The sequence below is a fragment of the Oxyura jamaicensis genome, chromosome 8, assembly GCF_011077185.1.
Source record: "Oxyura jamaicensis isolate SHBP4307 breed ruddy duck chromosome 8, BPBGC_Ojam_1.0, whole genome shotgun sequence".
Taxonomy (NCBI): Eukaryota; Metazoa; Chordata; class Aves; order Anseriformes; family Anatidae; genus Oxyura; species Oxyura jamaicensis.
In genome coordinates, this window is record NC_048900.1 from 16,993,187 (window position 1) to 17,009,610 (window position 16,424).

At 44.6% G+C, this 16,424-nt stretch overlaps 2 protein-coding genes across 2 annotated transcripts in view; one reads left to right on the plus strand and one right to left on the minus strand.

Annotated features, from left to right (window-relative positions):
* The window catches only part of ZNHIT6 (zinc finger HIT-type containing 6), a 33,033-nt gene extending 27,231 nt beyond the window's left edge, over positions 1 to 5,802 (plus strand). Inside the window, exons 9-10 of the mRNA XM_035333478.1 lie at positions 140 to 264; positions 4,856 to 5,802. Coding sequence (XP_035189369.1) covers positions 140 to 264; positions 4,856 to 4,941 — 211 coding nt within the window. The 3' untranslated portion in view covers positions 4,942 to 5,802. The remainder of the gene's footprint in view (positions 1 to 139; positions 265 to 4,855) is intronic.
* A 7,497-nt stretch (positions 5,803 to 13,299) lies between these two features.
* Positions 13,300 to 16,327, minus strand: CCN1 (cellular communication network factor 1). The gene is made up of 5 exons (XM_035333681.1): positions 16,166 to 16,327; positions 15,857 to 16,073; positions 15,171 to 15,518; positions 14,832 to 15,034; positions 13,300 to 14,725 (listed from the first exon to the last, which is right to left on the minus strand). Exons 1-5 carry the CDS (start codon positions 16,223 to 16,225, stop codon positions 14,426 to 14,428), a joined length of 1,128 nt encoding a protein of 375 aa, XP_035189572.1. The 5' UTR covers positions 16,226 to 16,327; the 3' UTR covers positions 13,300 to 14,425.
* Between the last annotated feature and the right edge of the window lie 97 nt (positions 16,328 to 16,424).

Consider the following 16,424-nt stretch of genomic DNA (forward strand, 5'->3'; position numbering starts at 1 on the left):
ATTTGAATCATAAGAGAGTTCTTCTAAACATGATATCATCTGAAAATCCTGTGAACTGCAAGAAAGCTTTTTTTAGGAAGTGTACATTATGTCCTCGGTAGTTTTAAAACCCAAAATAAACTTTCCTGTTATTTTTAAGGTACAATGAACTGGATGCCAGTAGAAGCCTCCTAGAAAATTTGAAAAACAAAGTAATAATTGAGTACCCAACGTTATTTGTTGTCTTAAAAAAATTGAAGAATGACATGGTGGTTCTTGGCCAAGGTAAGCATATATTTATTTCCTGTTATTCTATACTTAGATATTTTAGTTGAATAAACAATAATCAAGGATACACCCATTATTGGTGCCAGGAATGCACAGTATGTTTTATATTTCTCTCAGACTCTACAAGATTGATATCAAAGTGTTGTGAACGCTGTCTTAAATCTTATGGTTGATGTCTCACTTCAGTGTTACTGTATTTGTCCTAACATTGTTTACTGGTGCTTCATCTATTTTTGTATAGTTTTAGCCACTAAGGTAAAACAATTCTTCAGACTTGTGCTAAATTTTGTACATAGCAGTTGGACAGAGTTGTTTGTTTCTAAAAAGTCAAGCTGTCAGAGGAAGATTGTAAGACTGTAAGTAAGCCTGCTACAGAAAAGGGAAGCTTTGTCCATGATTTCCCAGCATAACTCCTAAAATTGGTCAAATAGTTCTGAATTATGTGATGGTTAATAGAAATTGTAATGGCAAAGTAGTTTTTTGGGTGTGTTAAAAGCACTGTTATCTTTTTGGAAAGTACCATTTTTCTCCCTAATATAAAGGCTTCACTTCCTGTATTTCTGCTTTTCCATTTGAAACCTTTGCTTTCTGCAGCTGCTGATAGAGGGAGCCAGTTCCTTGTCCCTTAGTCCCCAGCTAGTAACTTGAGTTGTCAAAGAACATACTTTTCAGTGATGGGCCAGTCTGTTACTTTTACACATTTCTGAGGAAAAGCTTTGAAACAAGTTTGCTGTGGCTATTTTCTTGCAGCAACTGAATCACGGCTCTGTATGTATGTAATTAAACTGAGTAAACATGAGACCAAGAATATCATACCAGTGATAGCAAACCTCCCTGGATCTCTGGTGTTCTGGCTGGATTTCACTAAGCGATCCACTGGAGCAATCTGCTGACAAGGAGACTGGGGTCTCGTCTGACCAACTGCATCTCCTGATGTTCACCCTGGGAGTGCATGCAGATGTGCTGCAGGACAAAGAAATGAGATACCTTTAGTCTGTCCATTGTTTCTTGGTCTGGGTCCCTTGCTTTTCAGTAGTCAGCCCTGCCCCTATGATTTAGATGTCAGGAGGGAATTAGGACTGATTGACTCAAACTCCATCTGAATCTGCAGTCATCATTACCGCCTCCTGAGCTGGTAGGGAGGCTGTCCTTCTAGGGGCGTAGTTTCAAATAAGTTGACTGAACAACCGTATTTCGAGGTCAGGCTGCTGCAGCGACAGGCTGGCTCTGTAGGACTGCAGGGTGGAGGGGCGAGGGGAAGGGAGCTGATAGCAGCTGGAAGTGCTGATAGCTGGCACAGGGCAGTGCAAGTGGGTGTCCTCAAGACAGTGACCTTCCTCTGCTGCAGGCATCGTTCTCCAGGCTGTCATCCCTGGAGCTGGTATTCGGGGAACACCAGCAGCTGTTGCAGGTTTGGGGAACCATTACATTTTCTTAATCTTTGGTAACTGTTTCTCTAGATTCCATAAAAATCAGGTGCATAGCTCTTTGTTGAGCTGTCTTGTTTGTGACAGCAAAATTTTATAGCTAATGGCAACAATAGCAGGATGTAACAGAGGGAAGGAAGGAGAAACACTGTACAGCATTTCTTCATGCTTAAAGGGAGGTGGGAGGTAAGAGGGTGAAGCCAGTTTATAATCAGGTGATCTTTTTAAGATGCATATGCAGCTGTCTCCTATAAATTGTCTGGAAACAAACTGAAGACAAACTGAAATAAAACATGTTATAGGTACGTATATAATAGCTGCACAGTCTTCATACCGTGCTTGTCTAAATATTCCCAATACATTAAAATGCAAAGTAGGGATACTTGTAGGGGATTAATGTCTCCTCATTTGGATACTTGTAAGTTTCGATTTGGCCATAGCTCCTCATGTCCAAAATACTCTTCAGTGCCAGTTCACATTACTTGCATAAGAGTGGGAGCATTTATTTACATTCTTGAGAAAGGGGTGAAGTAAGTTGTTCACATTGAAGTAGCACAGTCCTTTCCTCCCTTACTTAATACTTGCTGTAAGATCTGTAAGATAATTTTGGCAAGTAAATAAAAAGCCAACTATATCAATAGGTTTATATACTGAGAAAAAAAAAAAAAAAGAAAAGCCTTCTGAGTCTTTCCAATCTTTTTTTTTCTTTCCTTTTATTACGTTTTTTGTCTTTTTTTCTCCCTAAAGCTTTAGGGTTTGAATTGTCAAGTATATTACTTTACTAACAGGCCAACAAAAATTAGACATCTGAAAGCTGACTTCACAAAACCAAGTATATTTCTGGTTCTTTTAGTCAAGTAGTAATAGGTACTTCTAAATGAATAGTGACCTGCAAAACATTGCAAATTGTATGTTTTTTATAGTCTTTATTGTAGGAACATTGAAGATGTTGAGTGTGTATTTGTAAACTTTCCCACTTCCCTTTTGTGTTTCTTAGGACCTTCTGTATGGAGGCCAAGCATTGAACATTTTCATTGCTCTCTCTTGACTGCGTATTTAGGCATTTAGCATAGACTGGGCTTTGCAAACAAGCATATTATTTTCTGGTGTTGAATTTGCCAAGTTTCCAGTCCTCCAGATTGTTTCAGGAAAAGCATGTTCAGAACTTAAAAATGGGAGGGCCTTTTGGTGCTGTTACTCCACTTGAAGACAAAAAATGGCTTTTGTAGAAGTGTGTCACAGTCATCAAACTCTTGTGTACTGTAAAGAGCCTTACAGAAAAAAGGAGAAACAAACAACACTTAGCTTGCTTTACCAGTTACATTCACAGATAACTGCTAAGAGTGGAAGTCGTGGGTTCACCTCCAGCATGGCCAGGGAGAAGTACAGTGTAACAAGAGAGGAGTGTTAGCCCGCTCATCTCCCCAGAAGCCACCTTACTGCTGCAGGATTTGGCATGTTCCTTGCAGTCCAGCTTCTTCACCAAGTACGTCATTGTCACCCCCACTACACAAGTTATTACCCTGAAAGACTGGGAAGGAGCTAGAGCTGGACACCTGCTAAGAGAAGCTGCTAGAAGTTAGTGAGGGCAAAGCCTGTTTGTCCTGTCCTCATTCTCAGAAGTGGCTCAAGTATTATGGCTGAAACTTCCAAAAATATTTGGATGAAGGAAGGTAACCAGCACTGAACAAGTTAAACCAGGAGTTTAATTTTTACATTATCAGTGAACTGTGGACAGCTTTATGGTGAGAGGGACAGGACATTCTTAATTTATAGGCAGTGCCATTATGACCATAAAAATGTGTTCTTTTTGAGTGAAGACAATCTCTAATACCTGCAAAACAAAAACTAAACTAGAGCTAACATTTGTCTGTTGACCTTTGTTGCAAGTCAGGAGGTGGCCACATTCTTTTATGGGATGTTTTGATGCTTGACTTGCTTACAGCAAAAAATACAGGTGCTCTGATTTCAGCAGGCAGGGTCAGTCATGGCTGAAGATAGGAGGGGATTATAGAAGTTTTCACAGGACTTAGAGGCAAAAACAATCCTTACTTTGTGCATTACTCGGTACATATCTGGCATATAAGTGTTAATTGATTATACACTAGATTTAATATAGACAAAATGTGACCTCTGATGTTTCTGGGTGAAATCCTTCTATTTTCTTGAACAAATTCCATTGAAACTGTACAGGTGCACACTGTGTCCTGTGTACTACCCGTGCTTGCCAGATGTAGAACTGAGCTTGACAAGACAGTAGCTATGCTTCATCAGCTCCCTTCTGGTAGTGTTTCTTTAATGAAGCATCTGACACAAAATGCTCAAAATCTTCTTTAAATTCATGGCCGGATCAAACACTGAAAATACCAATGAGAGCAGTGTGCGAATCATGTGCCTACTTTGCTGTAGTTTATTTTTGTGCCTCTCGAGTGCCACCAACCAGCGGCATTTGGTGACCTCACCACGAGGTGACAGGGGTCGGTGCTTGTTAAGGAAGGAGTCTCAGGATGTATGGCTGAAGACCAGTTTGGGAAATGAGTGCTTCATGATGTGATCTCAACAGAATGCAGCAGCCTGTCCTAAAGCACACGTTGCTGTGAACCATTAGCCTCCTCAGCCTTAGCTCATGGATTCATGCAGCTTGACGCCATCTTTGGGATGCTGGAGTATGTGGAAGGAGCACATATGTGCCGCATCTCAATTTTCCATGCAGAATTTCTCAATAGCTCCCCATCTTAACTGGAATGCTAACAGAGCTGCTAATGACTTGTAATTCACTGCAGTTTTAATGTACGTATGTAGCAACCCAGAAAACAGCATTTAAAACAAACCAAGAGAACAATTTGAAATTTGCAGTGGATGAAGAGGAAGAGCTTTGTATGGAATAAATATTCTGCTTACCTACCTGACAGACCAGGATTTAAAAACTAAAAGAAATCCTAAATGTTGTCTTGCTTTCTCCTTTGACAGCGAAGTACTACGCAGGGCTGTATCCTCTGTTATGAGACTTGTTACTTGCTAGGAAATAACCGTACTCAAGGAAACTGATGAAAGGGAAAGAAGCTTCAAAACACTGCTTCTGTTTGAGCAAGCTGGAAAGGGGGGAAACGACATTGCTGAGACTAACTGCTTGTTGTTTTGTTTGTGTCCTTCACCCTCAGATGCCAGCAAATCTGCAGAGGACTCGGACAGTGAAAGTTCATCCCTTTCATCTGAGGAAGAAGGGGAAATTCGGGAGAGTTCATGACAGTTCTTTGTGAGAAGAGGGTGGGATGAGCCTTTTATATATATATATTTTAATAAAAATCAAATGTTTTTTACACAGTGGGTTTCTCTGAGGTTCGGTTTGACTTGCTTCACTAAAGGCAGCACTTCCAAGCTGCCTCCCTAACTTTGGATTTAGTAATGTGTGTTTAGGTATGTAAATAAAGAGATGGGTAATTAATGGTTCAAGAAAAATCTGATATTATTGCATAGCATCCTTTTATCCGTGTATCTTTACTAAACAGAGTAACTCAGATTTAAAGTTTCCAAGTTCATTTCAACAGTATTTTTTTCCTTTTATCCTAACATCTCAATGTCTGATTTGTTTGAGCATAAATATCTTACCACATAGTTGTATTTATCTGTGGATATCAGCCATCGTGCTTCAACTTACTGAAAAAAAATCTGGTGTTTCATTAGATCAGTTTTCTTTTAGGGTATTTCTTTGTCATGTTGAGCTCTGCACATGATCTTACTGTACTTTTGGTTTTATTTTTCTTTAATTTATTTGACTTGAATCTTTGGTGGCGTTTCAGATGTCTAGCGCAGTATCTTTTTCTTATTTGGTTGTATCTTGCTTAATATATCAAGCAAGGACCAAGTTGAGCCATGTTTTATGCGTGGCATGTTTAATCTTCTACCCTGATCTTCTAAATTAGCATCAGTTTAAAAAATAAATAGAAGTATGGAGCGTCACTAGTGCTAACATACTGATCTTCTAAACAGCACTGATGTTTTGCATCTGGTAATCTTGTGTTATTGCTTTGCCTGCTGAAGCCAGATACTGCAAATGTTTACTGGAATATCAGCTGAATTTACCTAATTAAAAGCAAATAAAGACAAAAGAGAAAAACCCTGTACTGTATCCTACTGACGACAGCAATCTGTCGCTAACCACTGACAGAGGACTCTGCGGATCCCCAAGCACTTGTCATGGTGTCTGGTTCAAGCCCCTCGTGCCTGCAGGGCCGGCTGGAGGAGGCGGACGGCGCGGCTGCGAGCACGGCAGGTGGGTGGGTGAGCCCCTCAGCACCCTTGCAAGTCTCGGGAGTCAGCCCAGGCATCTGGGATTAGTTCGCAGTGGGGGCTGTGGTTCACCTAAGGTCTAGCTGCAAGTCAGCGTTTGTAAAATCCTAAGCACGTGGTTACTCAGCTCGGTCAACAGCTCTGCCAGGTCCTTGTTGCCCTGCTCTGTCTGCTGCTGGAGATTATCACCTTTGTGACCAAAGCTGGCAGCACAGGACGTGCAGTGGTCAGCCACTCGAGTGCAGAGCTTGGTGTTTTGACCACAAACTCCTATGAAGGTGATTTGTCGGTCACAAGTGTTCTTCCTGCCAGGGCTGACATGATAGATAGAAAGATAACACAAAGCAGTGAAGTTGCCTGTTGAGGTCACACGAGGCTGTGACAGCAGTGAAGGGCTCAGGCTTTCAGGCACTCGATCCAGACTTCAGGGCGCCAGCTGGTCCCTTCCTGGCCATCCATACTGCTTGGAGAGGATTTCTGAAGTGTTCAAGGTTGTAGAAGTTATTTTTTCACGCTTTTGCAAACAATTTGTCGTTAATAAATTGTTTGCTGCAACATGCAGCTAATGAAGTTTGGAAAGAGCATCAGACCTTGGTAGTCACATGCTGCTTCTCCTCACGGTGATACTGTGTGCCTTCTCCTTCATCTGTTTTGCAATCTAATAAAACAGGGAATTTTTTGTTCTTGCCTGTCAGTAGCCACCTGTGCTCTATTTTCTTTTTTAATCATTGTTGGTCCTCTGCCCACCTCTCGTTTCAATGTTTGTTTTCTTAACCCTCTGTAAAGGACGGCGGTTCCTAGCTATAGGTGTTGCTTTCATATTTTTTCAGTTCAGTGAAAGTGAATAAGCTTTTCCTAATCAGTGATTACTGCATGCTCACTTGGTAGTTGCAAATTACTTTAAACCAGCATTGAACCCATTCATATTAACACCTATAGAAGAGCAGAACAGCAAAACTGCCACAGTTCATTTGCCAAGAAGTGTTTCATCTGGATCTGGAGTAAAAGCGTGGTAGTTCTGCCCCGAGTCAGAGCGTGCGGTGGAAATGAGAGTGCCGCAGTTCACGCATTTGTAATCGATAGGATTTGCATTACTTTCCTGCGCTCTCGGAGGCTTTCATTCATTGACTGACTGTTTCCCTGCATTGCGTTTTCTTGTAGAAATCTAATTTAAGCTCTCTTGGGAGTCAAAATACAACCCTAATTTGTTTTTAAATGAAGATGCTGTTAAATCTACCCTTTGGATGTAAAACTTTTCCTATCTAAAGAAGGTTCTGAAAAATTTGGAAGGTTATTCCTGTAGTGGTTACCAGAAGGGAGGTTCACCAAACAAAGCTGTGAGTCGTCATCCAGATTTCAGACAAATTGAGAGTAAAAGGCCTTGTTGTTAGGTGTGTTTGCCATTCATTCCCAGGTTGCTGTCTAGTGGGTTTTATTCAATGTTGTAACAGTCACACTGGTTCGAGCAGTGGCAATTCATCAAATGCAAGACGAGGTGGAATTCAAATATTTAGTTTAGCAAAACTTGTTGAATATTTTGTGTATAAAAATGAATCGAAGTGATGGTCTTGGGCTAACAGCACAGTCTTACTGATGACAGCTGGCTAGTGCAGGTCTTGCAACAGCCATGACTCATAACAATACTGAGCCTACGGATCTAATCACAGCTGATGCACTCTTTGGCTCTTAGTACTTTCACAGGCAGTTAGAAGTTGTTAATTCCTCGGACTGACAACCCAGAATGAGCACCTCATAATAAACTGAAGAAAGAAAATGCATCTTAAAAAACATATTTTTAAATTTCTGGTCAAGCGCTGAGGATGCCTGGAAGGCTTCAGTCCATTCTGAAAACATCCTCTCATAGTCGCATTGTATTGGCATCCCAATATAGGCCGCTGATGTGATTCAGCGCAGATGATGCTGTGAATGAGAAACCCGTGCTGTTGTTTTAATCTTCATCATTCAGCACCAGCTTGCGTTGAGTGCTTGATTTTATGCCTACTATGCTTACTCATTTGTTTTCCTCTATAAACGAGTTGTCACAGAAGGAACAAGCTCTGTGTGCAGCGTTGTTACAGCACTTCTTTTAATGTTTAGACTGTTCAGGTTTCAAACCCTGAACTCTCACAGCGTGCTTGAACTGAAGGACCGGCAGCTTACAAAGCAAAGAGTAAAGGCTCTTGTACTGAATGAACGTGCTAGTGAAAAAAAAAAAAAAAAAAGAAGGAAAAGCAAAATAAAAAAACACGTAATGAAGTCATCCTTTTCACAGACTAAGGGACAAAAATAGAGCCTAGCTAAGAGCATAGCAATAGCTGAGAGCTGGGACTGAGTCAGTCATAGGAGAGAACTTGGTTCTTTTCCTTTTTTGTACAGCTTCCTGGGGGGATGAGGCATAAGCTAGGGAACTGTCATGGGTAAACAACTCCCTGTCAGCATGACAGCTAGCTTTTGAATGAACACATCTGAATGCTAGGCTTTACCGTATTTATTCCACTTTTAGGGGTTGTTGATTTGTAGAGGAAAAGAGGATGGTGACGCAAAAAGATCTGCTGCCCCAGCTCTTAGAGGCAGTCAGGACTAGCGAGCTAACCAAGAGTTGCTACTCCAGTAAAGCAGGGCGGATTTACTTCGTGTTAGGAGTAAACCTGCTCGCAGTGCTTACCACCCTGTCTAGACTAAAAAAGTGCAGAAATGTCCAGGTTTAGCGCTGATAGGAAGCCCAACCTCTGTGCTGAGCACAAGGACAGCTATGGTTCGGGCCCTGCCCTGCCAGCTAGGGCTGTTCTCTATTGACATCTGTAGGAGCTGGGAATGTATCACACCTTGGCAGAGCAGGCTCTCAAAGAGTAAATATACAGCTGTGATGATGTAACGAGAGGCCCTGTTTGGTCACAAACATCTCATTCTGCTTTCTCAAGTCCCACACACTTTTCCTGAAAACATTTATTCTTCTTCCCTCCAAAGAAAAAATATCTTGAATTTGTGTTTGTGTTGTTGCTATGACATTCAGTTAAACTGTATGCAGATGCAGGTTCTCTTAATGAGAGGGAGAAAAAAACACAACTGTGTACTTCAGCGAACAAAGATTACCCTGTGTTTGTATTAGGATGTTGCTATGGCAGTGCATATGGTTTTATTTGGTGGAAATTTGTGGTGAGATGGAAGGAAGTCACATGTATGCGGGACAAACAAGAAATGGCAACAAAACCAACTCCAAATACTGAAACTGAAAGGGGAGTTGCAGATGACATGTAAAACCAGGAAAAGACAGGGATAGTTGTTTTGCTGCCCATCTCTGTGAGCTGACAACAGAAACGTGCTCGTGCCGTGTCCTGCCAGTCTCACCAACCCCTCGGACAGCGCCGTAGCTGTAATGATGCTTTCACTGCCTGAGCTTCTTGCCCTCCTTGGCTCTGCGTGCTGTGACATATTTTGTTGTTGTTGTTTTGGAAGCAGAATTCCACTGCTTTGGCCTGATTTCCCCACTGCTAACTTCTGCAGCCTATCCTAACATAGTGGGCTTTTGGGCAGGAAAATTAACACTGATAAAATGTGGAAATCCAGTGGTGCCTTGCCTACCTTTGGGGCAAAGGAAAGTCTTTCTGGACTTGCCGCCTCCTGCTTGTGATAGAAGCAGGGGACTTTTCTTTAACTGGCACAGGAGTCCTCATATTTGTCTCATCCTTTTGCATTAGGCTGCTTTTTGCATCAGTTGCATCAGTACAGCTGTTGGTGGGGTTGCGTGACAAATCAGAGTAAGTTAAAAATAACCTGCCCAAGAAACAGGGATAGAAGTGAGGGAGGAGAGTGAGTCCTGGTTTAGAGAACCAGTTGCCACACAGCGCTGGGAGCTGGCTGGTTCCTGCATGATCCCAGCTTGCGGAGAAAGCAAAAGTGTTTTGAAAATCACATTGCCACTTTCTTCCTGGCATCCCATTGCAGCCACAAGGAGGAGGAAGAAATGACTGTGAAAGCTGTCTGTTCCTTCTGCTTTCAGCTGTGCTTGGGCATCCATGCTGGTTTTAATGGGATTGTTTCAGTGCAGCACAAGTAAAACCTACTCTCTTATTTTAAGTCCTCATAAACAACTTGCTGATTTTATAGCTATGCTGTCTTAATGTCTGATTATGTTAGATTTTATGAGCCAATTTAGATCTAACCTGTTTGGTTTGAGATGCTCAAGAAGCTCGGTAGCTTTGGAGAATCAGCTGCTTGGAGTCCGCAGATCCACGGCTATCCTTTTGGCTTGCAGTGGGACCGCTGCCCTCAGAATGTGGCTGGCCTGCCCTGCCGACTTCAGCTGGTGCGTACAGTGGTGTCTTGTCACTCCTTTTACTAAAACTCTGGCTGCATTCAGCACGAGGTTGTTAGTGCCTATATCCTAGCCAGATTTCCATCTGGGCAAATTTATGCACCATACATTTACAAGTCTTCTGTCCAGTAAACGAAAACCTTACAAAAGCTTGTGTAACATTTTGTCCTGGATGGCTGCTGCATTCCGTCGGGTAAGTGGCTGTACTTCAGGACAGATAAAGTTGCTTATGTGAGTGGTGCCTTGGGGTCTTCCAGGATGTTCTCCAATATAAATTGTGTATGTAGACCTTTTTTGGAGGGGGTGTGGGGAGGTCGTAGCGTACTGGATGCCATCAGTTGTTTCTCAGTGTTTGGTCTCTACAGGATCATACAGATAGGTGCTCATTGTATCGCTTTGTTTCCTGGATCTGTATTTTCTGGATACCAAGTCTCACTGCAGTTCCGTGTGGTTCAGTTTTTACGTGACCTGAAGTATATTTGTAGGTACCTCCAAAGCAAGCTGTATTTGCTGCTTTCTCCATGGCCCCTCTACATTTCTGTGTGCTGTTTTCTACGTGGGTATGTTACATGAAGAAAAAACAAATGTGAAGGTGAAAACAGGGACATGCCTACGTGAAAAACAGGCGTGGGGCAAAGCAGCAGGTAAAACCGCAGACACAGTGTTCCCTCGCTGGGTGCTGCACGTGCAGAGGTTACACAGCAGACAAGCTGTGCAGGGCTTCCCAGGCAGAGCAGGGAGCTGGGCCTGCTTGCCAGAAGGTGGGCACCACTGGTGGTCCTGCAGCCCTGCTGGTGCTCCCTGGTAGCTTCTGTATAGCATACAGAGGTTCTTGGGGCACAGCCCCACTAGAGTTAATTACTAGCTGGGCTGTCCCTGTGTCGGGAAGATGTTCGCGCTCCCTCCATCTGCTCCTCATCAGCTTCCCCGCTCACTGATGGCAGTGTGAACTGCTGCGTCCCACTGCAGGCAGTGGTGCAGTTACGGCAGCCCCTTTTCTGCGTGCTCTTGCTTTTGGTGTTTCTTGTGATGCGGCACTTAAGGAAGCATCTTCACTGCATTGCCTTCGTCGGTAGGGAAGATTTTGTGCGCAGTGGTTACCTCCATCAGGCACTGGTAAATAACTGCGCTGAGTACAAGAGGCATTTCTTCAGGCCTACAACTGTAGTTTGACAAGTGTTCCTTTTGGCGGCAGCAGCAGCTGCAGCAAACTGCCCCGTGCCATGCTCCCATCCCCAGGCGACCCCAGTGCTGGAGCCCCTCCACTGCTTGTTGCAGGGGAGCGCGACGGACGGAGCGTCTCACAAGCACACCGCCGCAGACACGGGCGGGCAGCAGCAGCCCTTCTGCTGTGCCAGGACCCGTGAAGAAGAATGTTGGTATTTCAGTTTTCCACCCAGATACAGAGTAACAGTTATGCTCATCTTACCTGTGAGCCCTCCTGGTTACACTTAAAGGAAGCTGTGTTTTTATCATTGATACTTTCATGCCTAGTATCTGGGGTTCTTTTTCTGCTGGAACAACAGGGACATAAAGATTTCAAAGCAAGCATAAAAGCAATATGCAAAATGTGATGCTGACTCTTTTTACAGTATTGTGGGGTTCAGTAGTTTTGCCATGCAATTGTGAAATGCAGCAAGTGAGAACAGCGTGGTTGATGCTTGGTTGGTGTGAAGTCCCAGCTCTGGAAGATTAGCAGTGCATTCTCGTGGGTTCGTTTCCCCTCTTTATGACAGGGTAATTTTATCTAGTAAATTTTGCTCTCATGTCTGCATGTTCTGCTCCTGCAGCCCTTATGCTCCCACAGGTACGTTTTTCTAGTGAGCAAAGATTACAGGCCCACCCCTCTACTTGATGAGACATGGAAAGCCCAAAGTGCAGGCTATAAAAACTAGGACCTGTGTGGAACCACGCTTCTGACAGAAGGTGGAAGGGCCATTTTTGCTTGAGTACCATGTGCGTGTTCAGACTCCGCAGATTTAGTGTAGTTATGCCTACGTGTCATTTTCAGGAGAGCTGAGTGAGGTTACTTTAAAGTGGGTGTCATTCAGGTATAGTTGAAAGTGGAGGTGGCCAAGAACGAGCAGACAGCTCCTCTGCGTCTGTGAACTGTGTGTTCTTACTCTCCGTGCAGTAACCCAACATGCAGTCCCGGTGATTCCTCGTTGAGAGGTTGATGTAATGAAGCATTCAGTGCTAGATGTAAGTCAAAACCAAACAAAAGCGCTTCATTGCATTTTACACTTTTACTGTCAACAAATATTGTACAGACAAGTTTAGGTACAGCTAAGACTGGTGGCCAGGTGGTAAATTCCAGAACAGCTAAAGTTTTGAATGCCTTCGGGGAGAGAACTTGACTGAGCAGAAGAGAGACAGCTGTAATTTTTCAGGCAAAGCATTAGGTGCCAGAGATGAGCTTCTGAGATATTTGGCCATCTATTTTATTGAAACATTTATGTCTAATCAAATGAAAAGTGAACTCGTAACCACTTGCGTGTCAAACCGCATGATGGTGGATGACAATACCACCAGTCTAAAACCCCACAATTGGTCTCTGCTTTTTCTGAGAAGTACTTTTCTCACTAAAGACTACAGGAAGGCTTCTTGGCAGAGAACTAACTGGTAATGATGAGGAGAAAAAAAAAGTGCTGCAGGTTTCCTTTCAGCCTTATCTGTGCAGCTTTATACTAACCAGCATCATACAAATGTTTCATGCAGCTTTCAGTTCTTCCTCTAGGTCATTTTTGAAATACCATTTTCTTAACGCATGCCAGCTAGCTATCCTAAAACTCCCTTGGTTTGCTAAATGTCATCTATATCCCTAAAGTGTAGTTACATATTTGAAAAGTGGGAAGGGGAGGCAAGGAAAAGATTGGCTGCTTTGCTTTTTACTCTATTGGAAAAGTACTTGAAATTCCTCACATTCTTCTGCTGTTAACAGTATGTTTACTTTTCATCACTGGGTTATTAGGATTAACAAAAGTCATTGCTTCAAGCTCATTTAATTTGAATTTAGTGAAAGCAAACTACCTCCTGCAGACTGCAGGAAACATTCTTCTTCCACAGACCTCTGTTAATTTAAAAAAAGCAGCCACCAAAAAAAATGCAAGACCTGACCAGCACTCACCATCGTTGTGCACATACTGCATTCTAATGAAGTGCCTTATGTTGCAAATTCCAGGACGGTTTGAATAATCTGACACTCTGATTAACATTTCAGTCTCTCCATCAAACATTGGCTTTTGCTGCCAGGAAGCTTTTTCTGCACATGCTTTTTAGAGCATAGGGGGGCAGACTGTATATACCACTTCAAAGTATCATTTACACTAAGAATTAGACCCAGCTTACTGGAGTTCCTGGCTGCATCTCTGGGAGAACATGCTTTAGTTTCCAGGGAATCTTGATTCTTGGGATGTGAAGTGTTCATAGAAAGGTCTTTCCTTTGCTGTAGTTAACCTTGCTGTAAATTAAAGCTGTTGCTTCTTCAAATGCTCTACTGAGAATAGTTAGGTAAATATTTCTTTATTAAATGATTAATTCCATAAATAAATTCTTTTAATTCATTGAATATAAAATTAAAATCATTTACAACTTATTCCAGTATTACAGGGTCTGGAAGGGGTTAAAAAAAAGAAAACAAAAAAGCTACAGTTTGATAAATAAAATACTCAGCTTTAAAACAACTGATTTCTGTTTGCCATTAAACTACAGTTGGTACATAATAGCTGCCACTGTGAACACCTCACAAGTGCCCACCTCAGGAAGGAATGTAGCTTCCAACTTGGTTGGGAAAGTGGGGGGAGAAGAGAGAGGGAGGGGGGGAAAAGCATAGTGTTAAATCAAAGAGGATAGGAAGAAGGTTTTCATAACCAGAAAAAAACATTTCTCAGATCACTTACAAACAGAAAACAGTATATAAGGTGCTCCAAAAAGAAGCAGGGAAGTTGCTCCAGTACTATGAAGCTTTAAGTATGCTTAAAATCTGTTGCATTAGTGTCCAGTTGCACAGTGCACTCTTGTAACACCTCAATGTTGCCCTCCGCTGGGCAAGGCACCATTTCCAAAGGTCCTTTCTCCATGGCTGGTTACTTCAGAACTCTGTTTAGCATCCCACCCCCACCACAGCTTAGTCCCTGAATTTGTGAATGTCATTGACCAATCTGTAGTAGGGGTAAGCTTCGTTCGCATGCGGACAGTTGTAGTTGCATCGGCAGGACTGGATCATCATGACACTCTTGGTAAAGGTTTCACCATCATCACAGCGGAACCTGATCTTGACAGTCCTGGTCTGCTGGGGCGTACAGCACCTACCATCCACACAGGAGCCACAGTACTTGGGGCGGTACTTCTTCACACTGGAACATCCAGCATAAGTGAACTTCACTGGGGATGGGGACTTCTTAGTCTTGGTACATTTCTTCCCCTTCTGTAAAGAGGCAATCATACTGTTAATGGGAGATTCTCATCCAGCCCTTCCCCTCTACCAAAACCAGCTTGGAAAGAAGAGGAGCACCAGAGGAGTCTGTATTTACCTTTAGAGAGGCATAGCTTGGCTGGCCACATGGCCTCACTTCGCATATCCTGGTCTCCTTGATCAGCTTGCAGTCAGGATTATCATTGGTAACCCTCGTGGAGATGCCGGTTCCGCATGTCTTGGAGCACTGGGACCAGGAAGTTGTTTGCACAATGCATTTGGGATTCTCAAAAGCTCGGCTTTGTGGCTCAGATCCAAACACTGTAAAAGAAAAAGAGCACTCAGACTTAAGTGCATCTTCTCATTGCATTTCTTTCTTTCCCCTGGGGTCTAAAGACCCTCATAGCTTTCCTCCCCACCTTAACTGTCACCACGACCCAGGCTAGCTTGTACTCACCAGGTAGCATCTTCAGGCCTCCCTTCACGATGGCAATTAGCTCATTGTTCCTGGTCAGTTCACCTTCAGAAGCGTCCAGACCAAACTCTTTGCTGAAGAAACCCTCCAGCTCATCCAGCGCATCCTTGCTCTCATCGCAGACCCACTCTTCGCAGCACTGCCCGGGGACTTTGACCAGCCTGGGGCTGGGGCAGCCCAGGTTAGGAAGGGAGAGCTCCTGCGGGCAGAGCGGGATGCAGCCCACAGCTCCATCTATGCACGTACACTGGTGTTTACAGTTCGGCTGGAAGCTCTCGCCATTCTGGTAGATTTTGGAGTTGTATTCACAGGGTCTCCCCTCGGATTGTGCTGTAGAGAGCAACGAGAGAGAAGAGAGGGAGTCAGAGGTGGGAGTCGCTCCTTTAAACACACACGTTTGCTGCGCTGGGAAATTCGGTTTGCGGTAAAGCTCCCTACAATCCCCCGGAGACGCGGGGCCAGAACAATAACTTAGTCAGGAATCACTTTTCCTTATGTGCTTTTAGCGGAGCCCAGACATACTGAATCGCATTCCAGACTGCTGAAGTCATGTGCCTTTCTGCCAAGCTACCAACAACAAAGCATAACCATACAAGGACTCAAAATTACTAAACTCCGGCGCTCCGGGGAGCACCGCTCGGCCAGGGGAGGCGGCGGCGGGCCCTTACCTCTGCAGATGCCCTTGGTCGCGACGGGGCTGGCGCCGAAGTTGCACTCCAGCCCCTTGGTGTGGTCGCAGGGCTGCGTCCGGCTGCAGTCCTCGTTGAGCTGCTTGGCGCAGACCTTGCAGCAGCCGCAGCCGTCCGGCACCAGCCCCACGCCGGGGGCGCACTGCGGCACGGCGGCCGGGCACTGGCAGACGGCGGGGCAGGGCGAGCCGAGAGCCTGCGGAGCGGAGACAGCGGCGGCCGGTCAGCGCCGGGGCTACCGAGCCGCGAGCGGAGAGCCGCGAGCCGAGCCTCCCTCCCCGGACTTACCAGGCGGGCCAGGCACAGGAGAGCGGCCGCCAGAGCGGGGCGGGTGCCCGCGGAGCCCATGTTCGAGCGGCGGTGGCGTTGGGCGCTGAGGGGAAGCTGCCGGCGGCGGGAGGTTGCGACAGCGGAGCGGGGCCGGCGCGGTCTGAGGCGGCGGCGGGGCGCGGGCCGCCTTATATAGGGCGCGGGGCCGCCGCGTGCGCCGCGCCGCTGACGTCGCGCGTTCCGGGCCGCGGCCGCGGCCAGCGCTCGCGGCATCCCA

Excerpts from the sequence above, each read along its gene's own strand:
- CCN1 (XM_035333681.1), bottom strand. The coding sequence starts at position 16,225 with ATGGGCTCCGCGGGCACCCGCCCCGCTCTGGCGGCCGCTCTCCTGTGC. Across the intron at positions 15,035-15,170 it reads AGGCCTGAAGATGCTACCTG|TGTTTGGATCTGAGCCACAA; the intron begins GTGAGTACAAGC and ends TTTCTTTTACAG. Across the intron at positions 14,726-14,831 it reads CAAGCTATGCCTCTCTAAAG|AAGGGGAAGAAATGTACCAA; the intron begins GTAAATACAGAC and ends GCCTCTTTACAG.